General features: G+C 44.3%; 1 protein-coding gene and 1 long non-coding RNA gene across 4 annotated transcripts in view; one reads left to right on the top strand and one right to left on the bottom strand.

The window, feature by feature from the left end:
* LOC308482472 lies at positions 1 to 27,120 on the top strand. The gene is made up of 2 exons (XR_013989295.1): positions 1 to 99; positions 19,707 to 27,120. It is a non-coding gene; the product is annotated as an uncharacterized lncRNA (long non-coding RNA).
* The window catches only part of ZNF423 (zinc finger protein 423), a 319,298-nt gene continuing 310,084 nt past the window's right edge, over positions 18,771 to 27,984 (bottom strand). For all 3 annotated transcript variants that reach the window (XM_081015494.1, XM_081015493.1, XM_081015495.1), the window contains one exon: positions 18,771 to 19,479. In XM_081015494.1, coding sequence (XP_080871620.1) covers positions 19,450 to 19,479 — 30 coding nt within the window. In that variant the 3' untranslated portion in view covers positions 18,771 to 19,449. The remainder of the gene's footprint in view (positions 19,480 to 27,984) is intronic.

Genomic DNA, 27,984 nt, shown 5'->3' with positions numbered 1-27,984 from the left:
ATCTGACCTATTTTTACCTCGCCTGGGAAAGTGGGGTCTTGGCTGACCTCCAGCTACAGAGGCTGCTTCTGTTGCTCAGGATACCTAGAGGCTACCAGGGTAAGGCCATCGGATAGCGGTTATTGCCAGGGTTGATATTATCTGGATTATGGTTCTTGAACTGCTATTGTTAGACCTTATTGCTATCAGTGGATTGTCTAGCGTATATTTAGTAATATATATTAGTGTGTTTGTGTGTCTATATATGCATAGTGTGCATCTGCTAGTGTATTGGCTATATGCACAGTGTGTTATTTCATTACCAAATTTCATTAATTGTTTGTGAATTATCTTATGTAAACTTTTTGATGTCATGAGCCACTTTGAGCATGAACTATCACAGATAATCCACTATCTCCCCCAGTCACTATTCTGTAGGGACAAATGAAGGAGTGTGAAATTGAACTCTGGCATAGCTCAGGGCTGGAGGAGCATGTGCTTTGAAGGCAAAACGTCCTGGGTTCAATCCCCAGCATCTCTGGGTAGGGCTGGGAGAGACACCTGCCTGTCAGTCAGTGTTGACAGTACTCAGGTAGATGAACCAATTGCTCCAACTTGGGATAAGGCAGCTTATACCAAGCTGCATGGGGCCAGCTCAACGAAAGCTGGAAGAAGAATTTAAAGAAACAAACAAACAAACAAACCCTCCAGGGATGTTCAGACAATCGCTTATTACAAGGAAGGCCTCTTGTGAATTCCTCCCCAACCATCTCTCAGGGTGAGCTCACACAATGCATCACAGCTAAGAATGTTTCTCCACAGGGACTCCAGTGTTCACCCTAATTCTCCTCCTCGTCGTCATCTCCTCTGTTTCTAAGCTTTAAGACAATCCCACCATTCTCCATAATTCTCCATATCCTGATCCAAACATTAATCCATTGGCTTAAAACGTAAAAGAGGCGAATATGATTTTTTTTACTGCCTTCTCGTCCGAAGCTGCCCTTACGTAGACAATAGGCTGAGCAGCAAAGAGGCTGTTTTAATGAGTCCCTCCATTTCACCAGAGTGGCCTTTTTTTCCTGGATTCATCAGGATGGGAGAGGCGAGAAGGAAGCCACCTCTCTCCTCCTGGTGAATCTTAAAGCCTTAAATTGAGACAGTGAGATTCATATTTCAGCAAGCCGGGGAACCAAGTTTAGACTGCCATTTTGACATTCTCTTTGGGGAATCAGTGGAGTAAACACCCATACTTGATTCACATCCATGGTCTCTTGCTTGCTTAGAGTTATGCCCATCTGTTCAGATGGCATCCTGCCCACCAAGGCTGCCCTTGGGAACGCAGGCTGCCCGACAATTGGCTTCAGTATGCATTTCTCAAACTGGGCCAGCCAGTATCAGCCTTCTTTTGGGAAAGGCCCGGGAGAAAAAGAAATACATTTCATTGGCGGTGTTAATTCCACACACACACACACACACACACACACACATCCCTTTCCCTCTGTCATTGTCGGGGAAGTTTTAAGGGATTGTTTCAATGTAATGTAATGCAGCAGAACCACCCGCCATCCAGTTGAATGTTCAAGGATTCCACTGCTTGATTCCCTGCAAAGGGAGCGAATGAGGACAATTAATGAGGTATCCTATCCATTAGGGAAGGACAAAATTGTCTATTTCAGTTTCTCATCATTCCAGGGTTATATTCTACCCATCACATTTTTGCATCAGTTTGCAATTTCTTAAAAATCCTCATTTAAAAATTCAGCAGTTCAGTGTACATTTCTCCCAATTATACACATCTTTGTATTAAACGTTGCCTAACTCACACATTTTTTTGCAAGCAAATTTCCTTCGTATACTGCATTTTCCATGCTAATATATACATTCTTATGCACACGTTACCTGGAAAGAGAACCACATCGCAAAATGCAGGTGCGAAAGTGTAGATTTTTAAAGAATGGCTTTGTTTCAGTTCGCCCATTGTTCTGGAAAGTGTGAATTAGGTAGGTTCTCGTTAAAATTCAAGCCGAACTGAATTTCTCTCCCACCCTTAGTGTCCATTTCACCTGCTGGGTTTCTCCAGCATTCAGGAGTCCTCTTTGCAAATTCCTCCACATTAGGAAATGGAATTTGGTGCTCAAGTAGAAAGATTTTGCTATTCAGAAATCTTGCAGTTGGCACTGCCCTACCTGCAAGAAAACAACCCTGCCTTGTGGTTGAAACATCGGCCCAATTATGCTAATTGCTCTTCTCCAAAGGTGCCAAGAAAATGACATTCATGGCAGCCGGCTGAATTGGGAGGGAAAGGCAAAGGGAGCAGCATTAACAGCCCTGAAATATAAGTAAGTCAGGGAACCCCCAGTGCAGAAACGCAGCACACAGACAGGTTCTTAATAGACTGGTTTGAAATAGTTCACGTCCCTTTTCATATTACCAGTTTTAATTCATGGCATCAATGGTCTCAAGGAGGGACAATGTGGTCACTGTTAGCAGCCAGAGCAAATCCACTACAGCAAAGGCTGTGACTCAGGGGTAGACCACATGCTATATGTGTCAATTTTATTCATGTGTTTTATTTACTGACACAATTTATATACTGCTTATAGCCACAGCAGCCTCCAAGTGGTTTTCAAAAGTACAGCAAAAAGAAAGAAAAAATCAGTTGAAACTACAAAATCAGGCTTCATTTAAAATGCCTGCTGGAAGAAGAAGAAGAAGAAGAAGAAGAAGAAGAAGAAGAAGAAGAAGAAGTCGTCTTCAGTAGAGAATTTCAGTAGGAGGGATCCTGTCTGACTTCAACAGGAAGGGAGTGTCATAAAACTGGACCCACAATACTAAATGCACAGCTCACGGCGGATACAAGTTGTGCATCCAAGCCATGGGGGACCCCTAACACTGAACCCCCTGAATACTTCGGGGATTGGGCAGAGATCTAAGAGATTAGGCAGTCCTTAAAGTCTCCTGGAGCCAAGTCAGTAAGAGCCTTGTAAATTAATACAAGAACCTTGAACCCGGCCTGATAGCATATGGGCAGCCAGAGCAGGCTTTTGAGCACCAGAGTCATGTGCTAGCGATAGTGTGTCCCAGTTGGTTTACAATGTCAAGCAATACAAGTCATGCTGATGGACCAATGGTCTGCCTTGGTTCAAAGGCGGTTTATTGTTTTCCTCTCACGTATCGATTTGGGAACCTCTTCTCATGAATATATCACAGATTTCACAAGAACTAGGCCTCTAATATATAGAGATAGAGATAGTCTTGTTGTTGTTGTTTAGTCGTGTCCGACTCTTCGTGACCCCATGGACCAGAGCACTCCAGGCATTCCTGTCTTCCACTGCCTCCCGCAGTTTGGTCAAACTCATGCTGGTAGCTTCGAGAACACTGTCCAACCATCTCATCCTCTGTCGTCCCCTTCTTCTTTCCCAACATCAGGGTCTTTTCCAGGGAGTCTTCTCTTCTCATGAGGTGGCCAAAGTATTGGAGCCTCAGCTTCACGATCTGTCCTTCCAGTGAGCACTCAGGGCTGATTTCCTTCAGAATGGATAGGTTTGACCTTCTTGCAGTTCATGGGACTCTCAATAGTCTCCTCCAGCACCATAATTCAAAAGCATCAATTCTTTGGCGATCAGCCTTCTTTATGGTCCAGCTCTCACTTCCATACATAGAATGGAGATACATAGAGATAGAGAGAGATATTTAAAATTGGGTGTGCCTGAAGAGCAAAGAGCCTGGGTCTATAGGACCAAAGTGTCATAGCCAGACATATGAGCACTTTGCAGAAGTGTCTGAATTCCAGTAGTCAGGATAGTCCAGAGTCAAATCCAAAGCACAGTTCTCTAGAGGTCCAGGAGTATCCAAGTCACAGTCCATCAACAAGGGCAGTTGAGCTTGCTGGAATAGAGCATGTGCTCTACCTCCGTGTCACGGCCTTTGGCAAGGAGAATGCAAAGGATTTGCTCTGGCCACTGAACAGTGACTGCATTGCCCCTCCTTGAGCTTGATTGGAAAAATATAACAAAACAATAACCTTCAAAGAGGCTTAAATATATATTTTAGAGGCTTTCATTGTTTTATTGTTTGTGTGTTTGCCATCTCAGACTCCTCTGGAAGGGCAGGCTATAAATGGAATGAAATAATACTATACCCACTGGGTCAGAGAACAGTTTCCCATGGAATTCATTCTAGAACTTTTCCCATTAGAAAAATATGAGAGACTTTGTAATGTAGCAGCAGAGTTATTGTCTATTGCAGTGGTGTGGTTGGTGTTCCAGCAGGGTGAGATGATGGACCTCTCTCTCTCTGCCCTGTCTTCATTAAATGAGTAGTGGTATTTTATGATAATCTTTCCCCTAAGGGAAAAAAATGTTGTTTAACATGAGGGTGGGGGGAGAGGAGGAGGAGGGGAAATAATCCTGCTCCTTTTCATTCAGGAGACAAAAGCCTTCTCGATGCAGCATCCCCACTCTGTGACTCCGCTGTTCTGACACTGTGTCAAGGTGCCTCCACTCGGCTCCTTGTCTCTGATCACAGTTGGAGTGTCTTGATAGAGTCGGGAATCAGTTGTGTCAGCAAGTCTTGGCAGAAAGTCAAAGAGGGAGCGTCAGAAATAACCATGCCCCCCTTTGCTAAAGCAGAGGATGCTGGGAGATGTTCCCCCACTTCTATCTCCAATTTAGTGTTTTAAAAAAAGAAATTAATGTTCATTTTAATGCTCCATAAACCATTCTTATGGTGCTTGTGCATCAAATGGTCTAGAAGAGGGGAGGGCAATTCACAGCTGAAAGTCTAGCTTCAGCCCCAAGGGACAATGTGAACTGCCCCCCTGGTGACCACTATGGATGGGTGAATTTATCGATTTCGGCTTCTCTCAGTTTCTCATTTTTCCAGTCTTAAGTACAGTTCTTCATATTTACACACCGGCTTGCTTGCTTGCTTGCTTGCTTGCTTATTTATTTTATTTATTTAAAGTCCTTGTGAAAATTCATCAGCATTTTAGTGTGATTTCCTCCCAATATACACATTTTTGTATGCAATTTCCCCCAATATAATTGCAAAGCAATTTTCCCTAGCACAATGTATTTCTGTATATTATTTTCAGTAATCTGTGCTCTTATTTTTTGCATACTTTACCCTAGGATTTGTATTTTTGCATGCATTGCTCGACTAAAGAACAAAATTGCAAAAATCAGAAAAGTGTGAATTTCAAAAGATGCCTGTGTTTCAGCTTGCATACTGTCACAGAAAGGGCGAATTAGGCAAGTCCACCTTTAAATGTGAACCGAGTCTAATTTCTCCCTCATCTCTAGATGGTTCTGAACGTTAGGGCCAGACCATATATATATTTTCTGCCTGAAGGGAAGGGCAAGATGGTGCCACCTTTTTCAGGTCCGGAAGCTGACAGCAGAGGCAGCTGAACACTAGTCATGAAGTGACAAATTCAGAAGTGCATGGTCTCTTTATGACAGTCACAACCCCACCTCCCTTCTAAGATCTTATAGTTATACAATAATAATTAGGAATGCATTGCAACAATCAGTGCAGATCTCCACGTGTTGCCTTCTAGCTACAATGATGTTTCCTAAACTTCGGTCTACAGCTGTTTTCGGACTACAGTTCCCATCATCCCTAACCACTGGGCTTGCTAGCTAGGGATGATGGGAGTTGTAGTCCAAAAACAGCTGGAGACCCGAGTTTGGGAAACACTGAGCTAAAGCTACTATTTTCTGTGCATGAGCAAATGATTCAGGGTGCTCCAATATGTTATTTCAGAGTGGCTTAAGTTGTGTTTTCCTTGAAGTTCCATTGTATGTAACAGAACTTGCACACAATTTTCTTAAAACAGAAGCAAGCACCTTGTGCTTTCAATGTTCCTAAATGCTTAGCTTTGGAGCATACATAATAACTCCTCCTTGGTGTTCTTCCTGCATCCCTTTCCACAACTGCTAACTCGCTTCCTTTGACTCTGTGGCACAAAGGGAGAGAACTGGCTTTTCCGCAGTGGCTTAAGAAGCTCCCTTTCCATGCTGTTGGGCAGCTCTAGGCCTCTGGAGACAGGGACCCCACTGCAGAAATAGTAACAGGTCTTTGACCCTCCACAACCTTGGAGCACTGCACCTCTGCATAATGTTGATGTCAGGACAGCATCCTCCAGAAGACATGAAGGCAGGAAACCAGCTGATGGGATACTGGATAGGCTTTGTAGGACATAACACACAGAAACAGACAGGGGTCTTGGGAGGAACGGCTCAGGTTGTAGTTGCTGCTGCTGCTGCTGCTACCCACTGCACACCCCTCCAGCACCCACCACCTAAAGATGCTGCCTCACTCCGCCTAATGGTTGGTTGCCTCTCTGTGATAGTGTTTATTTTTCAGTTGCCTCATTTTAGCTGTTGTTCTCTCTCCACTGTATGTTAGGTCTGACATTATTGTTTTCAGTGATCCAAAATCTGGTTTGCCGCCTTGGAAATTGCATGGGGAAGTCAAAGCACAGAAATGTGGCAAATAAATAGAAAGGTCCTGAATACGCACTCTTGCTTAGGAATGTAAGATGTCCCTTGCTGGTAAGGCCAACTCCAACCTTGAGAGAGCTGTGGGTATGCACACCCTCTGGTGGCTGCATTCTGATGTCTGTGGACCTTGGTGGTCCTACCTGGCAACAACCCACAGAGCACCCAAGTAGTGCCAGGTTGCTGCATCCAGCTGTTACTTTAGTTTTGCACAATACTGCTGATGTGGAGTCACCCCAAGGGATTGTGGGAAATTAAAATGGCACACTTGGCTTTCTTGAGTTGCTCAAAGTACCATGCTAGACTCTGTGGTGGTGGTAGGGAGTTTATAAGGAAGGGGGTCCAATGCAAGTATCAGCCGAGGGCTCTTTCATGGCCCTGGCAGGTGCCCAAAAGTGCCTTGTGACAACAGATGATGGATCAGATCAAGGTCCACCTACTCCAGCATCCTCTGCAAGAGTCTCAGCAATCAGCAGGTGCTTGAAAGCCCACCAGAAACTAGACCGTGGTCCATCAGAGGACTTCAGCCTTTCCCCCCACTCCTGGTCCAGTGGCTAACTAGTAGCATTATGGGTTGTGCAACCAGCTTTGAGATCTTTGGCAAAAGGTGCTTATTATTAAGATGCATGGTTTGCCCCAAGACGGAGGTCCGCTCATGGCTAGCACACTTAATGCTGCACGCTGAGCTGATAACCGAGCCCTCCATTCTTCTGCTTTCCATTCCATCCTGCTCTGCCCCAAATTTTCCACTGGAGGCTTGTGACACACTCCTTGCAACTTGCCTAAAGATCAGCTTCCCCACTTTCAGAGGGAGCCTTTTTGACAGCATGCAGCTCAACCGGCAGTTATCCCCCATGCCCTCCTCTGGCTAGTGAGCAGAGTGGAAGAGAGGGGAGTTTAAGAACACAGCAGCCAAGGCAGAAATTAAAAGACACACACACACACACACACACACACACACACACACACCAATCTTTATATGGAGAAAGCAGAGAGAGAGAGGTTCAAAAAATAGCATGAATTGTACACTGGAACACTTAAGACTTCATTCGGCATGGGGTCTGAATACCGCTTTCTCCTTTGCTCTTTATTACATGGTTAGAAGGCCAGCAGTGTGAAACTTACAGCTTGACTTTTGAAACACCTATAGCGGCGTAGTTTGAGAACTTCAGTGTTTGTCACCGACAGCTCCCTGCAGTGCAACATACCGGTTTCTCAATAGAGCCATATATATGATTTCCCTAAGTGCTTACAGTTCCGCCGTCCTACATAGGCTGCTTTCAGAAGTGACACTTAAATTGGTATTTTTGCATTTCCCCCATGGGTGGGGGGACGGGACGGCATTGGCTAAAATGCACATGCTCTTAAACTCCATCCCAGGACACTGATATGGCGAGGGGGCTACCTCTATGGGGGGACCTTCTTCAAATCTACTGGTTTCTCATGGAGGACTCGCTTAACACTGTCCCCCCTCCTCCCTGCAGACCTCACCTCCAACCACAACAAAGTCCAAGGGCCAGCTCATACATCATCACATAGCCCTGCTGGGAAAAGTTTCACCTACTACATTTTTATTTTGGAGGGTTTTTTTGTTTTTAATAACAGGAATTATACCAACAAATGCAACCGCTTTCAAAAAAGAAAGAAACTCAACATAGAGAGGGAATCTAAAACAAAATGGGGAGCAGGGGGAATAAAAAGCAAGAAAGAGAAAATAAAATAGAGGGGTAGGGAATGTAACCGGAGGGGGAGTGTAGGAAACAAAGAGGTTGAAATACAATAATGTAAGTCGTATTCATGGGTGAGGTTCAAAGCTACTCTTCTGCATGTGGAAAGTTATTTTCAAGTTGATGGAAGGACTGCCTAACATCTCATGCTGGATTGTTGCAACAACATCAACAGCAAAAAGGTGGAACTAAATCCAGCAGTATTCTTTGTCTTGTGGAGCCTCAATATGATACAGAAAAAGCTGCTATAATTAAACTATGGAATTTTCTCCCACAAAACATAGTGGTGGCCACCAACTTGGATAGCTGTAAAAGGGGCTTAGACAAATTCATGGAGGACAATCGTAGGAGCACAGGCAGCTGCTTTATAGCGAGTCAGACCTTGTGCTCATCTTGCTCAGTATTATCTACACTGACTGGCAGCACACATCCAGGGTTTCACATGGGCCTCTCAAGCCCCACCTGGAGATGCTGGGGATTGAACCTGGGACCTTTGGCATGCAAAGCAGATGCTCTACCACTGTGCTACAGCACCTCCACCAATGATGGCTGTGTACTGCAGGCAATAGGTGCCTCTGAATACCAGTTGCTCAGATTCAGCAGCAGAGAGAGGGATGTTGTAGATTTCTGACAGGCATCTGGGTGGCTATTGTGAGAACATGATGCTGGACTAGATGGACCATTGATCCAGCAGGGTTCTGCTTATGTTCTTAACCATTACAGCACCGTGCACACACTTAAGAGAAGCAGAATGACACAGGTTCCTGGGCGTTTTCTTTTCACTCACTCTTTGATGCAGATAGTGAATGATGAATGACCAAGATGGAAGTGCTGTTCTTCTAATCACAGCTATCTGCAAATGTTTATGTAGATGAGGAAAGGTCCATAGGCTCAATGGCAGGGCACACCCTTTGCATGCAGAAGGTCTTGGGTATTTATTTATTATTTATTCACAGCATTTTTTACTCTGCTCTTCAGCCACAAAGGCTCTCAGAGCAGCTTAAGGTCAATAGAAAACAAGACTGTCGCTGCCCTCTGGTTTCAATCTGAAGGACACAAGATGAAAAGAAAAAGGGATGAGGAGAGAAGAGGAAAACAAGCAAACTCAGGCACCAGTTCTTAAAGTTCTTATGAGCAGCAGTTGGGATGAGCTGGTCTCTCAGCAGAGCCAGTGGCACACCACCTGCTGCCCACTTTCCCACTGCTTCAGCCAAGAATGGTCTCTCCTGTCTCCCCTATGTCTCTTCTGTGTCACATGCTCTCAAATAGCAAAGCTGGGCAGGGTGTCCTTCCTCTCTGCTACAGAGGTAAAAAATGTGCCATAAATCAGTTGACAGGCCTCCTTGGCAGTGGTGGCTGGTACCCAATGGGATTGGTAGGGTAGAAGGCAGGGAGACCAACAGTAGGTGGAGCCAGAGAGCCAATCACATGCAGAGCTAACTAATTCTGGTTTTGTCCATATCCTCCTCCCTGCTGAGTCATCCCAGGGAAACACTGAGACTGAGAAGGAGGAAGTTCACAGGCAGTGCCACCTCCTGGACTGGATGTAAGCAGGAAGGCAGGTAGGTAGGGACTGCCTGAAGGTAGAGTGAGGTTGGTGGAGCAGGACCCCATTTGCCCTAATGGACCCTAATGCTCCTTGAATGTCACAGACTGGCTGGATGCAGAGGACTGGTGGGAGGCACCAGCTGGGGAACCCCCAGGGGAAGAAGGCTCAGAGCCTGGGGATTGATGGTGGGATGGTGATGAGTGGCCACAGGGAGAAGACTTGGAGGAGGTAGTGTCAGAAGCTGAAGATGCAACAGAGTTTAGGAAGCAGGAAGAAGCTGGGGCATAGAGCAGTCCTGATTCAGAGGCTGGACAGGAGGGGGGCAAGGAGAACAAGAGAAGCCTGGTTGCTGAAGATTCCAGGGAGTTTCCTCCTCCAGCTGCAACCAGCTCCCCTACTCTCTGGTCTCCCAGAACAGGCAGAGAAATAAAAAGAGCAGAGGAGAGGTTTGTTGCATGCAGACGCAGTCTCCGATTGCTTGGGGAAAACCTGGAGAGGAGGGGAGTTGTGGGAAGGTGGGTCAGTCCTTGCAACTGCCTCATTGGGGGCAAGACCTACTGAGAAGAGTCATTAGGATCACTAGACACTGAGAAGAGTCATTGGGATCACTAGGCCTGCACTATTTTGGTTTCTTTGAATAAAGAGTTAACGTCACTGACACTGGTGGCATTTTTTAAATGCTGACCTTCACCTCGCTCTGGCTTTTAACATTAGGTAGTGAGGGGCTTGGCTTTCTGCAGCACCCAGGGGATGCAACACACTGAATAAAAAGGAGCTCTCTTTAGGGGGTGATGCTAAATGCTTTGAAATGTGGTAAGCCATGCCCTCTGCATTTGAGGGCCTTCCTGCTCCAAAGACATGCCCTGACGGCACCACTACTCCTAACAGCACACAGGATGAAACTCAAACAGGGTTTTGTTTTCACACACAAAAAGCTCCCCCTCTTCTTATTCTACTTTCTTGCACTTCTCAAAGAAACTGTCTGTGCAAATTAATGTCAGAATTTTAAAATGAAATTAGTTCTGATTCCACATTAAGAACGTTCTCAGGCAGTTAAGTTGCCATTCATTAACAGAGTCAGCCAAGGCTCATATTTTGTTAAGAATCTGGTAGGTGACAAGGTAATTATCTGGCTCTTGGCATTCCTAATCCCTCATTTTCCCCCTATGCTTTTCTTTCTAAGCATTCTGCTTTCCTTCCAGACGTGGATTTTCAGAAAGACTTTGCCTGTGAAAAACTAATGGTTTCCTAAACAGGAGCTAAGGAGAGAGCAGACACCAAAGTTCTATTGGGTCCTATGATAGACGTCAACGAAATGTGGAGTCACAGCTCAGTGGTAGAGTATTTGCCTTGCATGCAGAAGGTCCCAAATTCAATTCCCTGTATCTCCATGCAGGGCTGGGAATGTCTCCTTGCCTGTAACCCCAAAGAGCCACTGCCAGTCAGTGTGGACACTACTGGGCTATGTGGACCAATGATCTTCCTAGGATCCCTGTGAGATACTTCTGGGATGACCAGAAGCAAGTGATGAAGGCAAAAGCCTTTCCCCCACAATGGGTGTTCAGGGGCAATGCATAGAACTTTGAGAAGTTTACAAGGGGGACCTTCAACAAAGCTGTTTATCCTTCAATCCATCCCTCAAATTATGAACGAAAGGAAGCAACCCCATTCTATCCATGTCCTGAACCCTTTCCTACCTGGCAACAACACAGTCCAGGGTCAATCCAAGAATGAAGTCCAGCAGTTAGGATACAGTTCAGAGTCCAGCAGTCAGGATACAGTCTGTAGAGGTCCAGGAACATCCAAGTCAAGGTCCATCAACATGGGCAGCTACAGCACCTCTGTTCTACTTCTCTTTTGTACATTGCCTGGTGATTGCAGCATCGAGACTTGACGAGGCATGTGACCTCCACCTGTTTCAAGCCTACTCCAGCTAAGGAATCACATCCCTCCTTCTGCAGTTAGCGACCCTTACCTGGCCAGCTAGGGAGCTGGGCTGTGGGCCCTTGCCTGCCTCAGCTTCCTAGAGTGCCCCTCCTGCTGCTCCCTACGCCTCTGAGCCCTCTGTGTTCGTGGGGACATGACCCCTCTGGCTCTGGTGATGGGTGCTGTTGCTCTGGTTCCTGTGCAGTGACCGCCATCATCCACCACCCTGTGAGAACTTCCTTCCCCATCCTCTGCTTGCCCCAGTGTGTCCCAGTCCTGGCTACACCCCTCGCTGGGATCCTCTTCCTCCTCCTCACCATCCTGCCATTTCAAGACAATCCATTCCCATGGGGGGAAATGCCCTCTGTTTTTGCAAGTGGAACAAACTGTAAATTAGTGTAAATCGGTTCAACTTTTCACTCCTATCCTTGGCATAGACTGCATACCCACCTTAAATTTAAAGCAATACCACCCCCCTCAAATAATCCTAGGAACTGTAGTCTGTTAAGGGGACTGAGAATTCATTTGAGGGGTATGCCACAGTTCCATTATTCTTTGGGAGGGCAGGAGGCGTTGATTTAAATGTATGGTCCTTATTCATCCATAGTCTGAATTTTTTCTTACCAGGATTTGCAGTGTTCATATACACAGGATTCTCAACACCCCCTTCTCTCACTCACCCCAGCAAAAGCAATCGTGTGATTTCTCATGGCGAAGCATTTAAATTTTTCATCTTAAAACATGGGAAAATACAGCAATGTCTGAAGCCCTGTTCTATGAAGTCAAAACAGAACCCTATAAAAACTGACAGTACAAAAATGACTTCTGAAGTTGTCTAATGATATCTTATAATTATCCCTCTGGGCACTTATAATTGTTCTCATGACATGTAATTATGTAGATAAATTTAAGTGTAAAAAACCATTATCAGTGCTGGTGTTTAACATGTGTGAGAGGGCTGGTAGTGCAGCTCTCACTTTGCAGAAATCAAAGCTTATATAAATGTCATCGTATGGAAATATATTTTTCTATAAGATTATTATACACATGTTGCTTAGAATTTGAAATCAATAGTTGGAGGCCTGATCTCTAGAAAGGGATTTAGGGCTGCAATCCTGTACACTTCTTCCTGGGAGTAAGCATCATGGAACTGAATGGAACTTACTTCCATGTAGACAAAGATAGGCTTGCGCTCTAGAGTGTCTAGAACTCTCATGCCAGATTTTGAAACACCACAGTATTTTTGATTATCTAGAAAAAAGATATAAACTGCTGAAGAAGAATTCTAAACAATGTACATAAAATATAATACAGAATAACAATCAGCAATACACAGATAAAATTAGCAATATTTTAAAAACAAGTATGCAAAACTTAATTACCGTATTTTTTGCACCATAACACTCACTTTTTTCCTCCTAGAAAGTAAGGGGAAATGTCTGTGCGTGTTATGGAGGGAATGCCTACGGGTGGCATGCCTACGGATTTTCCTCCTCTAAAAACTACGTGCGTGTTATGGTCGGGTGCGTGTTATAGAGCGAAAAATACGGTATATGCCTAGGCAACTGAAAATAGTTTATTATTGAAGAATAGTTTATTAAACTTGCTGAAGTAAGAAAGTTATTTCCTACATACTGTTAATAGGCTAGGCATTTCAGACCACAGGTGCTGCCACACAAGATTGCATCTGGGTCTAACTCACAACATACTTTTGGAATGTATGTTATCTAGACTACCAACATAATCATTGCAGTGACCAACCTGTAAGGGAGATCGGTTCAGATGGGAAGCTGAGACTGCAATTCTATACGCACTTACCTAGGAGTAAGCCCCACTGAACTCTAAGGTAATTACTTCTGAGTAAATAGTGAATGTTGGTGAGATGATGGCAGAGATGGGATTTGAACTGGGGGCATAATAGTTTTAATGACCTTTTGGTCTCTTAATTACTATTCTCTGTTGGCTCTCTTATTGTTGATAGGTGTTTTCAGCAATGTGTGTCAGGATCTGAATGTACAAGTGAGTTCAGCTGAAGGAAGGCACAGCACTGGGGTGGGGGGCATTTGCATGGGGGGAAACGGTAGGCGTGGAAGAGTTAAAATAGCATCCAGTCTCATCGACTCTCATGAGATCAGACCAGATGCTCACCCAGTTTAGAATCCTGTTTCATGCTGGGGCCAACAAGTGCCTCCTATCCTGAAAGCAGCATGTAACCATCATGGTCACTAAGAGCCTTATCCTTCATGAATTTATCAAATCCCCTTTTTAAACCATGGAAGTTGGGGGCCATCAGCACAACAGGTGGTACCAAACTTCACAGCTGAACAATGCCTGGCAATAAGACATGCAGTCTGTTCTGGATGGGATTACACTCCTCTTGAAGGGCTAGGTACATAGTGTGTGTGTGTGTGTGTGTGTGTGTGTGTGTGTGTTTTGGTGGGGTGTCTCCTGGGTCCAGCACTGTCACTAGAGGTCCCAGCTGAAATGAGTGGCACAGAGTGCCTTTTTCCACCTTTGGCTGATTTGCCAACTGCCATAATTTCTGAACAGGGATGGATCATCTGGTCTCAGTGATTTATGGTAACCTCCCAATTGGCTTACTGGAATGTGTTGTATGCAGTGGGTCTGGTAGGATCGAAGGCAGGGAAGTCAACACTAGGTGGTTCCAGAGCCAATGAGAGGCAGTGCCAGTGATTCTACTTTTTCCCTTCCTCCTCCTCCCATTGGCTCTATATGGGGTTCCCCTTGAAAGTGACTTGGGAGCTTCAATTAGTGCAGAATGCAGCTGCCAGACTGTTAAATTGGTTCAGGTGGATGCACAGATTCTAAAAGAATTACATTAGCTTCCTGTTTGCTCTGATTTGAAGGGAAGGTGCTGGTGCTTACCTTGGAAAGCCTAAACAGCTCAGGACTCAGATGCCTGGAGGTGCACCTCTCATTAGACCAGGGCTGCTCATGTCCCGAGATCCTCAGAGGCGGCTTTTCTTCATATTCCCACATTGTGTGAAGCTTACTACGAGATGACGTGGGATTCAAAGACTTCTCTGTGGTGATGACTCATCAGTACAGTGCCCTTCCTTTGCAGATAGTTAAGACATATTTGCCTGCCTGGCCAGCTTACGTTTTGCCCAATGGTGTATTTTAAGTATCTGTATTTGCTTATTCTATGATTCAGCTGGTTTATTTTTATTTGGTGTTCTATAACCTTCTCCAGTATTGACGGAGGGTAGATAATTAATACTTTAAACAACTAAATAACCTAATGTGTTATCTTGCCACTCCATGTTCTTGCTTTTTTTTGGCTAACAGATTTAGGAACATTCAGCCAAGATGCAAGGTCCATTTTTAGCAGAATCAATGTTTTCAAAAAAAGGGAATGTGGGAGTCTCGAGTGATGCTAAGAACATAAGCAGAGCCAGCTGGAACAACTAGCGGTCACCTAGTCCAGCATCCTTTCCCCATAGTGGACAATGAGTTGCATACAGGAAGCACACAAGCAGCACCTGAGCACTCTTCCCTTCCATGGTTTGCAGCAACTGCTTTCCAGAAGCATTTCTGCCTCTGACCATGCCTTCAACTGTTCTCCTGCACAGCAGTAAACCAGGCAGTGTTGCATTGAGTGTCATGCTTTTCAACTGTAAGGTGCAAGCTGCAAATGTTTCTACCTACTACATATGGTGAGTGTAAGGCCAGTTTTCAAGATTTAGCCGTTTCTCTCCAATTCATGTTTACCATTGATCAGATACTAATTGCTCCAGTTCTTTATTGGTTACATAAAGCGAAGCTCCCTGAATGACTCTGCACCTTGGCTCCTTGGCCCTCACCCCTTCCCAGTTGCCTCTTAGATTAGGAGTAGAACAAAAGTTAGATTGGGATCTATTAGTAAAGCTCTGGGTGATTTGCAGTAGGTCATCAAGGGTTTCTGACTTCCATCTGAACAATAGCAACTGCTGAACAATAGTAAGAGGAAAAGGCATCACCTTCACCCCACAGAAAGCAAATAAGGTTGCTGAAACAATTATTGTGAAGCGGGGAATCAGGAGTAGATTTCATGTCTGAGAAGACTATGAGGAAGTGAATTGCCGGGCTCAGCATATGCTCAGAGGCACCCTGCTTCTTAAATCAGGTATGCACTGAGCCAGTATTTATAAAACTGCTGCTTTAATGCTGTTAAAAATATTTGATAAAAATTATTTTTTAAAAAAAAAAATCTAGGGTATGATCATGGTTGGAATACTGTGTACTGTTCTGGATACCTCATCTCAAAAAGGGTATTGTAGAGTTGGAAAAGTTTCAGAAAAGGGCAACCTGTAACCAAGATAATCAAGGGGATAGAACAACTCCCCAATGAAGAAAGGTTGTGGTGTTTGGGACTACAACTCAACGCAGAATGTATAAATTGAGTGGGTGCAACCAGCATTCTTACAAGTTCTTGGGTGTTAGCCCTCAGAACAAGAGTTTATGACACTCTCATTGATTGTCATAGAACTACGTGGACTGTAAAGCCAGCTGCTTTCACAGTGAATTCTAACAAGGAAGCTATTCATTGATTAGTTAGTTCAAGTAATCTTTGGATTATTTGAACTTGGGTCAGTTCTCTCAATTGTTATTTTTTGTTTGTTTCTAATAATACTTTCAACTATTTTCCATCACAAAGATAGGAGCAGCCAGCAATTCACAGATCCAAACACACTCTGTATTCCATCGAGTTTTGTCCAGCCTTTTATACTACATCAAGATTTGGTATTCACCCTTCTATAAATTTCACCATAGAAGTTATTTTCATTATGTGGTCAATGTCTCAGATTTTAATTAGCCACTGATACATAAGCAGTGCTCACTTTCTCTGTTGAGCAGGGTTGTGTGGGAATAGGTCACCTTCATCATGAATAGCTGAAACATAAAAATAAAGGGAAGTTTGGGTTTGAAGTGCAGCTTATTTTGTTTATTTATTGTGAAAGACCAATGGCAAAGGGAGGTATCACAAACCTGGAGCCTGCAAAGACTTTCACTGGTTAGCCTGTGCAGGGGACTTTGAGCTTTCCTCAAAAAGAAGAAGAAAGTCTCTAGTCCTCCTAGAAAGTTAGTTATGGGGGAAATGTGCAGGTGATCTCTGTGAAATGAGAGTGTGGTGTGGCCACCTTGTATATTTTTCTTGGTACTGAGGTATGCTCCCTGCTTCTTTTGACAGCAAAAACATCTGTGTGTATGCGCATAAAATCAATATTGTGCGATCTCCATATAGTCAAGCCCTGCAGGGCATAGCTGACTTCCATGGCAAGCATAATGTTGATAAGGGTAGCTGTCTCTCTAATTTCCACCTCTCCCCATGGCAGCCATTTTGTGTTATGTGATGCCCCACCTCATAGCAGCTGCTTTCATGGCAGCACCCCCAACATTATCAACATCTGGAACGTGCCCACTGGTTCCAAAAAGGTTGGCGACCCCAGGGCTACAGGAAGACTCTAGTTCCAGATTACTATTGCAGTTAAGTCTTTGAGGTGGAGAACTTACTAAATCAGGAGAAAGGAGTACTTACTTAGGGCCTATCCATTTATTCCAATATGTGGCTTATCCTGTCTAATAGATTTGATAGGATTTGGGGAAGCGAGTGAGCAAGGAAGCAGTGAATTTACATGCCCAAGCTTTTCAGAGAAATATCCACTCAGCAGCAAGAGATGTGCTTAATGCAGTGGCACCAAATGTTTCCAGAAGCATTGAATGACTGAAGCCAAAATATTGCTTACTGATGGGCTTACTATTAACAATGGTTCTGGCCTATATGAAGGGTCACTAGATGTAACAGTGAACATATGGTATGTCCCTCCTCCTAAAATAGATTTTGCTATCTTAAAGCTTTTCCAAGTAGATCTCAGCTACAGCTAGTCCTAGGAGTCACAAATTCATGTGTTACCATCAGTACACATGGAACAACATTATATGCTGGGAGAACGCTTGGAAACTGAGGTCTAGCTCAGAGGAGTGCATTCTGATGGTTGCCTCCTAGTGAGAAGTGAGGTTGCTGGCAACTGGGCTGAGGGCCTTTTCAGTAGTGGCACCCGCCAGGTGGAACACTCTCCCATCAAATGTCAAAGAGATAAATAATCATACAGCCTTCCATAGACATCTGAAGGCAGCTCTGTATTGGGAAGCTTTTAATGTGTAATGTTCTGTTGTGGTTGTGTATATTATGTTGGAAGCCACACAGAGTGGCTGGGACAACCCAGTCAGATGGACAGAGTACAAAAAATAAATTATTATATTATTATTGCTATTATTATTATTATTATTATCAGACAGGCCTTCAGAAATTAACGCCCGCTGTGTCCTGTAAAGAGTTGTCCATAGAATAAATAAAAGATGGATAGCTCAGAATTCACTCATAAACCCATTCTGTCCTATTCATGCATCAATCTTTGATGCACGTTTTATCTCAAAATATGTATCGTCTCAGTGTGTGCATTTCTAAACTTGTATTATCCTAAACTATGAATTTTGGTGCACTTTTGAGCCATGAACTGTATTGCAAAATCGAAAAAATGAGAAATCCAAAGCACAATGAATTACTCTGTGGTCCATGCGGGAAGACCAAATGAAATTCTCTTCCATCCCTAGAAAGAGTGTATAATACAGTATGTCAGGATACACAGTGTTCCTGATTCACTAGTTAGATATTAACGCTTAGAATGGGTTTCGTGTACATCTAAAGCACATGACAGACTCCTATTGGAATTTGGATGGCAGGGGCTATTCCTACAAACCATTCCCATATATTACACAAGGGATTAGAATCCCAGAGTTAGGTGTGCCAACTCTGCAAGATAATGAGTTTCCAGAGGCTTAAGTCATGTTCCACAGAATTGTATGACCAAAGAGCCAGGAGACCTTTTCTAATTCATCTTACCTGGCTTCCCTCATTACAAATTCTTATGGGCAAGAGATTACCATAGACCTAATGGTCAGTGGTCCCTTTACCTTTTTAGGGTTAAGAGACATATCCCATCTGATAAGTTACATTACATGTAGACATTTGCCTCCACCAAACTTCACACACAGCAGCAGTACATGGACTTCAAGACTCCAACACTCATCCAATGTATTCCCTTTATTGAACTGTATTAGTTAAATGCAATCAGATTAAGTCACATTTATAAAGCAGACCATCCAGTTGCACTGAAACCGATGATATTCATTACATAGGGTTTTTTTTTTTAATCACTGTCCGGTGAACTGGCAAATCCAATCAAAGCATTAGTCTTCAATTGTTAAAAAAAAAAATAAACCCAAAAAAGTGTAAAAAAAATATTCAGACAATAGCCAAGCCATCACATCACGACGCACAATTACCTAAAATCGCAATTAAAAAGCAGTTAAACGGGGGAGAAAAAACTAAAGGAAAGGGGAAGAGGGGGAAAAAAACCACTCCTAAAATCTTGGACTATCCGTATAATACAAGAAGCAACAAAGGGCAAGAGCATCAAAGCAGATTCCTATCTAGCAACTATAAATTCAGTCAGAAGCAGAAGCTTTAAAGTACACTAAGCTCAAGCAGGACAATAAAAAATACTGCGCATGGAATACTTTTAATCTCTTCCATTAATATTCATTTCCAGCTGCTTATAATAGCAGCGCCTCATGGCCAAATCATTAGAGTTTTACATCTGGGTTGCAAATGACACTTTGATTGGATGTAATGTTCAAATGGTCCTCCCCACTGAGCTTCCGTCAAGTCTTCTGCAGAGAGGTGTCCTGTAGTGCCAGGGGCTCACTGAGCGTGCTGGCTCAACGTGTGGTTCTGGAAAAAGATGGGGAAAAGGAGACATGCGTGAGGGGCAGAATAATAGAAAGCAAGCCCGTACCCTCCTACTCAGTCGCATTTATGCGGAACTCAACATAAAAGCTTTGCAATTATTACAGAACAAAATGCAATAAAGAGGAAGGGGGGGAGTGGGAAAGAGAGAGAAAGAGAGAATGCTCCTAAGTAACAGCTGCCAATGTGACACATTTGCTTTGTACTGATAGATCTGTTAATGCTGGCATGAACTTAAGGAAGAAAAAAAAGGGGGGAGAGAGGAAGAAAGAAACACACAACGAAATGGATTGCAGTTAGCCAAGTAGCACCGCGAGGATTTCGCTGCATTTAGGCAAAGTGGTAACGCTCTGCAAGGGGTGCCTGCCTTCTGGGACTTCCTTAACTGTAACAATTAAACAATATTCTCTGTTGCACAGGGACACACATACACACAGGCTGCCGCCGCCGCCGCCTTTGCCATATCTCCATTCGCTATTCTCACTTGCTGCAGATAAGACAGTCTTGGCAGAAAGGGACGCCAGATTGCAACTCACAACACTTCGACAGTTGGAGAAATAACTTCGGCAAGAGAAGCGCACCAGTTGCTGCGCTCCGGCCCATCCTGAACTTGGCACGGGGAAGGTGCGCACAGGCCTCCCAAGCTTCACGGCGTGACGGAGAGGGTCAGTGTGCCTCCCCTGTGGCACATCCAGCTACACCTGGCTCCCGCCATTAAGGAGTCCCAGGTGCACAGTAAAGGGAACTTGCACAGGGAACCCAAAGGGGCATTGAACGCTCCCAACTTTTACAAACAGGGCCATAGCCAGCGATTGGGCTTTACTCAGAGCAGACCCACTGAACTTAATGGATCTAAGTTAGTCAGTGGTTCTACTCTGAGGCTGACTAGTACTGGATGCAGCTGACAGTGCAGTATTCTGGCGGGTATCCATTTCACGGCAGAAAGGGGTTAACTGCGAGGGTGGAGGAAGGTGGCTGTGTTGTTCAGTGGTTCGAACTTGGTGAAAGGATGGCATTTGCTACACACCTCTGCAATCAGCTTCTATCCCTTCATAAAGGGAGCTGCAACTTCCCCTCAAGGGAGACATTAGTGTTCAGACATCCTGTCTGTCATTTGCCAGCAGGCTAAATAAATCCTAATGCTGTGCAGTAGTTGCATATCCAATCTAATGCAAACGGAAGTCGTGTCTCAGAGTTACAAGCACCTCAGGGACGGCGTCTGGAATCTCCAGCTCCAGGAAGCACTGGAAAGATCTCCTGGCCACTCTCTCTCTTCAAAACACTCTGCAACCAGGTCTACAACTCCTCCAAACACAGTTCTTTTCTCAAAGATCTGTTGAAAGACATGATCTCATGCTGATCTGATGGTACGGAATGAGAGACCATTCAGTTCTCATTCTCCTGAAGGGGGATTCAATCTGAACCAATAATTTTCAATTTTGTTTGCATGAGTGGAAGCTACTCCTGCAAACAGAAGATTGTGGTCCTCATTCAGAGAAAAAGAGTTATGCTTACCTCCCATTGAACTCAAGCCAGTCACCACTAATTTGCCCATTCATTCTAAGAAGGATTTGCTTTCAGTCAAAGCTTCTGTGCCTTTTCACCTTTACAACACAAAGGTCTGAATGTTTACTCCCAAGATTTCATGGCAGGTTGTTGGATTTCCTGATTATGTGTGTTTGTGTGTTTAGGAATATGTTCCCTTATAAGGATGCATCCTAAATTAACTGATACAACAGCCCTAAATGTTTGCCTTGCAATGCCTATCTGCAAAGCTGTCCAACTACTCTTTCACATCAGCGTAACATCAGACAAACACACAAATATATTTAACTCTCTACAGATCCTTCACTTCTTTCTAAGCAACTCAAAGTTATTCTCCGCACAGGAAACTCCTCCTGAATCCATTACTACTGAGATGACATCAGTCTAATGAAAATTGTCTGGTGACAACATCTAACTAATGGAGGATCCATTTGCAGGCCTTGTCTCTGGAGGTAGCGGCGACCCCATTTAAATACTGTACACTAAGTTGCTGAACTGTGCACTTCCCCAGAGTGACCACCAGGTGTCACAAGTGCCGTGGCATTTCTAAGTCGTATCAAAAGTTGTTAGCAGGCATTGTGGCCAGTGGGTTTCTTATGAAACTACACATAATAATGCTCATTCTTCTGCACACCACATGACAAAAGGTTAAGGGGGGGGGGGGCAAGCATACAACACTGCTATGTAGAAAAATAGGTACAGCATTTTTTTAAAAAAAATTAAATGTAGAAGAGAAATCAGAGCTTCAAAACAGCAGGGCAATTTCACCAAGAACTGTATTGTAGGAGATGGAGAAAGTGGTTGTTCATTTATTGCAGTTATGCATAATGGTGAGCATTTAGTTCAGGGCTGGGGAACCTGGTGCCTTCCAGATGTTGTTGGACTACAACTCCCATTAGCCCCAGCCAGCATGGCCAATGGTCAGCGGTGAAGGGGGTTGTAGCCCAACAACATCTGGGAGGGGGGTTGAAGCTTTCCCAGCCTAGATCAAGAAAGACATTTAAAATGCTGCTGTTTCTCACTGGCACAGCTATTTCAAAACCTCTTTCGAGTTTATTAACGTTCTCATTTATTAAATGTATGCCCCAGACTCTCCATAAAGGACGCTCAAAGCAGCTTAGGATAATAAGAACTACATAGCAACTACATATTTTTTAAAAAATACAAAAGAAAGAAAGCTGCAATAAATAAAAGCAAGAGACATTTAAAGGGCAGGGCAAGGATACAGGATACAACCCAGAGTCTTGGTATGCCTTTGTTTTCCTTCTCTTCTGTAAAGGTTTTGCATTTTGTTGCATAAATGTTTTGTGTGGTTTTTTTTAAAAAAAAGCTTTAAAAAATAAATAGTAGAGGAGATAAAACATCAAAGAAGAAGAGGAGGAAGAAGAAAACAGCCCCCTCTGTAAGTCAAAGACCTGTCTAAATAAGTAGGTTTTCACCTGCTGGCATTGGCCGACAAAGTGAGGGGCTAAACTGGCTTCCTTAGGAAGAGAGTTCCAGCCCTCTAAGCACTGCCAACATACCTTTCTTGTGTTCCTGCCAAACACACCTCTCCTAAAGCTCTTAAAACTTGGCTTGCAAGCTGTCAACAGCCTTGTAATAACACGGGGACTCAAGACGATCCTACTGGATCAGGCTGATGGCCCGTCTAGTCCAGCATCCTGTTCTCACAGTGGCTGGCAAGATGCCCTAAAAGGGGAAGCCTACAAGCTTGCCACTCTGCCCACCTACCATTTCTAGCAGTGGAGAGCTGCAGTCAGTCTGAGCAGGCAAACAGTCTCACCTGCTATAAAGCATCTTCCTATGTCTAGGCTGCACATGAAAACACAGTTACACTGTCAGTTTGGGCACATCCCTGGGAAACTGCAAATATGCTCAGGACAGCAAAAGCAGTTCCTGGTCTGGGCTGTCCATCTGTGCAGACATTTCCTGCATGCACTCACATGGGCAAAACCATTGCTGTTCAAACTCATTCTCTAGTCAACTAATTTTTTTTTTTAAAACCCACAACCAAGATTCCCTTTTGCCTTCACAACCCACTGCATGCACCTCATGTCCCAAGAAACCAGACCTCATCAGAAACGCAACAGCGCATGTTTCATGTTACTACACCTCCTTCTGACATATGCCTGCTTGCCTCAGTGCAGCCATGTTTCTTGTTGGCCGTAGATTTCAATTTCTTCGGACAGCCTAATACCAACTTTCCCCTCCTTTTTTCTTAAAAACAAATGCAAAAGATTTAGCATTCTCCAGTCGAAGCGAGGGCTGTTGGTGCTCAGCAGATCCATACTTATTTAGGCAGTATCATTTAAAAGATAATGCACAATCAGCACTAGCGGCAAGGCGTACGTTCCACAGGCCGAGAACATGATTTCCAACCTGTGTGCCTGCCGCATTGATTACACCAGGCAGGTCAATAACAGAATGGTATGTGGCTCTAAATCTGATAATGAAGCTCTCCTTGCGAACCTTCTCTTCTCATACACGGGTTAATAATACCTTCTGCACACAGCTAATATAAAGAGCATGCTGTTTTCGTAAGCAAGAGGCTGGGCAAAGATGCAAGGCTGATTACGCTCAAATTTGACAGCAATTCACAAGCGGGGTCACTGTTCAGCTCCCTAACAACCCACGGCCTCAGCCGATTGTCATGCCACCCATCAGTCCCAGGGCCTCAGAGTAACATTTGCCACGAATAAAACTAGAGAGTCATGTAAATAATATTATTCTTGGGGAAGCCCTGTGGGTTGTATGGAGAGCTTTGCACAAATGGCCTTTCAGAATTCTGTCCCTTATTTGTTGGCAGGGATGTCTGGAGTTTGTGGGGGGTACCATATCATCAAATTTATCTATGGAGAAGAGAAGTTCTCCAACTGCTTCTCAGGGGTAAGCCATCTCCTGCCACCATCCCCCCCCCAAATAGTTGCCCCTCTACTGCTGCAACTTGGTGGTTCCATAATACAGTGGTACCTGTATTATGGAACCACCTTCTCTCTGAACTTAGGTGGGCATCCCAATTAATCACACTTAGGCACCTGAAATTTGTCCCCCATCGTGGTATGAATGACCACATGCTCAGAAGGAGATGGGGCATGTAGTTTCCAGGGCACCTGGGGATTGGGTGCCTTGGGAAAATTACATTTCCCAAGGTCTCTGGGGCCTGAGTCACAACTGTTACAGTGCTTAAGCTGCCAGGGGAGCACATTAGAATCGAAACCAGAGAATAACTTTAGATTAAATGACACTCAACTCACAATGCACCTGAACATTATAAGCATATTCAAAGGCAGGTAATTGTGAATTCTGGCGACATGACTAGTGACCAGGTGGTATAGGTAGCCATTCACCTTTCCATATGATTACAAGGCACCACACGGTACATTTTAAAAATATTACTGGCTGGCTGAACCTCTTTCATTCATACCTGCAGGCTAAATAGCAGATTCAGACTAAGTGAACAGTACCTTGCAAAATGCATATGCCAGTCAATCACCCGGTGTGATTTACCTCCTTATGGAAGTTCAGAACATATGTTTGCGGTGAGCACACCACCTTCAAGAACAACTTTATTCTTGTTACTGAGCATATACTAAATGTATTTTTTAAAAAGGCATGTCTAAATGACACTCATGCTCTGCCTTCAGAACAGCAATAAAGGCAGTGAGTTTTAAGAGGACCAACAGAGAAGCATAGCAAGGCAACGCTGGCAAGCCGGAAGAGCCAAGTGGATGAGTAGGAGGCATGGGCGGGGGGCGGAAATGGAGCACAGCTAAAAAGCTGGCACTTGAGCTGGGAATCTTCCACCCTGCAGTAACAATCTCTGCCAGCAATCCACAGGAGTACTACAACAGGAGCAGGTGAAAAAAATTAAAATGCTACCGGGAGGGGAGCAATGGCGGTTTGAGACAGCAACACGTCCATTTGATGGTGTGCTCCACATCTGTTATGCATCTTCCGTGTGCCAGGTAGGGTCTACTGGTGAGAGCTGGAGATTTTGGAATCTAGGTGAAGGAACATGGACTCAGCCAAGGCTGTATTCACATGACCAGAGGCGGATATTTAGGGAAGGGGCACAGTTTGGTGGCAGAGCATCAGGTTCAATCCCTGGGATCTCCAGGTAGGGCTGGGAAAAGACTCCCATCTAAAACCCCAAAGAGCTCCTGCCAGTCGGTGTGGAAAACAGTGAGCAGGATAGAATAAGGCAGCTTCCTATTTAGGTGGGCTTAGGGTGTGTCTCAGCTTTGTCCCTCTAGCCCAGTATTAGTTACTCTGGCTGACAAAAGCCCTCTAGAATCCCAGGCAGACATCTTCCCCACCCTCTGTTACCTGATAGACCATGGAACCTAAGGTTTCAACTGTGGTTTCCTAGCTCACGGCTAATATATGCCAAATATACCTTAAACAAACAAACCTGCATCCAGAACCTAAAGGAATCACCCCCCCCCCACAATACTTTGCTTTTTGGGTGTTTCCTTAATTGCAAATGTTACCCATTACATTTTATTGTTTCTTTGATGCAATTAAGAACAAACCCATCACAAGGATCAAGATCTTTTGTGCTTTGGCTTTTCATGCGGATATTTTTCATTCGGAGGGGAAAGTACTTGCCTCAGCCAGCAGAGCTTATATTACGGGGGTCCTCCAGGGACCCCCCTGCCCCACTCCCAAGAGCCTTAGATTGGGACTGTGCTAATCCAAAGCTTGAGATGTGACAGGCAGCAACCGGCTTGCGGCAGGGAGGGGGCTGCGAATCAGAAAAGCCTGCAGGAAAAAAAGAAAAAGAAAACGGGGTGGGGGGGGAGAGCTGAGAGCGCAGAATGACCACTCGTGGCATTGTGCTGTCCCCCGCCCCCTTTTCTCTGTCATAGAAGGAAATTGCGGGAGGGGGAAATCACCTTTGCACTGCTGGGCAGTTTGTATATATGCTTATTTTTAGAACGACCTGACAATTATCCAAGGGTCTAACACTAACAGATGGCCTGTCTTAAAGACTCATATGCTCGCTAGCATGCACTTCCGACAAAATGGTAAATGTACTCAAGAGCGTGCCATAAACAGCTTTCAATGAGTACTCCAAATCCAATTTAGTTAGCACACTTCATTAAAACTGATAGCGGGTAACCAGAGCTTCTCCTAAACCCAGGCATCAATTCCCAGCCCGGTTGTTCCAGGTAACGCGCAAGTGTGGTTCGTTATCTGTCTAGCTCTCAATTTCCCAAGAAATATGTGGCCTACCCTCATTTCCTTTCTCAGCAGCTAGGGAAAGGATGAATCCTAACCTATAGAGCAACACTTGGGGAAAAAGCAGGAGGGGGTCTTCTAGGAATGAGAGCTTGCAGCTTCTAGTTCTATTTGGAGGATCCCTTAAAGCTGAGGAGGATGAGAAGAGTTGGACTTGCCCACTGATGAATTGTGGATTCTTAACAGCAGCATCAAAAAGGAGGTCATTATCATAAGTGAAGTGCAACACCCCACTAGATGCTATACAAGAAAACCCAGTCTTCACAAATGGCAAGAAAAGTGATGATTTGATTCCGATGTTCTAGATGAATGCAAAGGCTCTCTTTGCATAGCTCTCAAGCTCTCTCTATCCCCTTGCTTTAAAATCCACTGTTCCCGTGAAGTCTTTGCCTCTACCTGTTAGTCCTCATACCTTACGAAATTAAGCCTTGGTTTGCGACACTGTTTTTTTCTGCATATCCCCCCCCCCCCGATACTTATGCTATGCTGTCTCTCCCTCTGTTGACATGTAGGGCCGTAAACATCTTGAGGGCAAGGACATAGTTTCATACCTCTCTAAAAAGTACCACGTACACTGATGGAACGATAATGAATACAGCAGCATCTTTATCATTACTATGGGGAAAGTTTTCAGCATCCCTGTGTACCAAGGCGACCAACCAAGCTGGTTTCAAATAATGATCCCAAATTACTCCCTCTAAAAGCAAGCTCAGGTGGCTAGTGCTGACACAAATGGAGCCACCGAGAAACAAGAAAGTAGGATCAGCTTGTTTGGGGGAACCCTGATGTTTGTAAAAACATGGAAATAAATAAAAGCTCTAATGGGACAATGCCCCTCCCCCCCCCAAAAAAGAGCACAGTGAACATGCTCAAAAACCATAGAATGCAGGGTGTTAGATTGAAATTAAGAAAAATGAAAAGTGGAGGGAGTGAAATTCAAGAGGTTTAAAGTCCTGCAGGATGGGAGGACATCTGGCTGGAACGATGAACAGCAGCATTTCTATTGAGAATACACTGCAGCATCACATTGTTGCAGCGGGCTGCACTTATTCATGTACCAGAGTTAGACTGCCGGTGCAGTTCTCCTTAGTTTTCCTCCTCGAAGTATTTTGTGCAGCTCCAAATCTTGCTATTTTATCACTTCTTGTATATTATGTCAAACAAACTGTGAATTCTTTGTGCCAAAGCAAACCCCCCCCCCGTGTGTGTTTATTTGCATATGTATTTCTTCAGTGAGAATAAAACTCGAAATATCCCAAACGCAGAATTCCCAAACATTTAAAATGTGGATTTATTGAAAGGGCATATATATATATATATATATATATATATATATATATATATATCTGAAAAGGGGGCTATTGCTCTGAACAGATACATTGCTGGACTACAACTCCCATCATCCATGACCACTGGTCATGCTGATTAGGGCTAATGTAGTTCAAGAACTACATCTGAAGGGCATGATGTTGACCAAGGATACTTGGGCATTACTAAATGCCATACAGTGGTGCCTCTGGTTACGTACTTAATTCGTTCCCGGAGGTCTGTTCTTAACCTGAAACTGTTCTTAACCTGAAGCACCACTTTAGCTAATGCGGCCTCCCGCTGCTGCAGCGCTGCCAGAGCACGATTTCTGTTCTCATCCTGAAGCAAAGTTCTTAACCCGAGGTACTATTTCTGGGTTAGCGGAGTCTGTAACCT

Source organism: Podarcis pityusensis (genome assembly GCF_964106645.2).
Source record: "Podarcis pityusensis genome assembly, chromosome: 8".
Lineage (NCBI taxonomy): Eukaryota > Metazoa > Chordata > Lepidosauria > Squamata > Lacertidae > Podarcis > Podarcis pityusensis.
The sequence above is the reverse complement of the archived record's forward strand: the minus strand, read 5'-3'. Positions and strand labels throughout refer to the sequence as shown.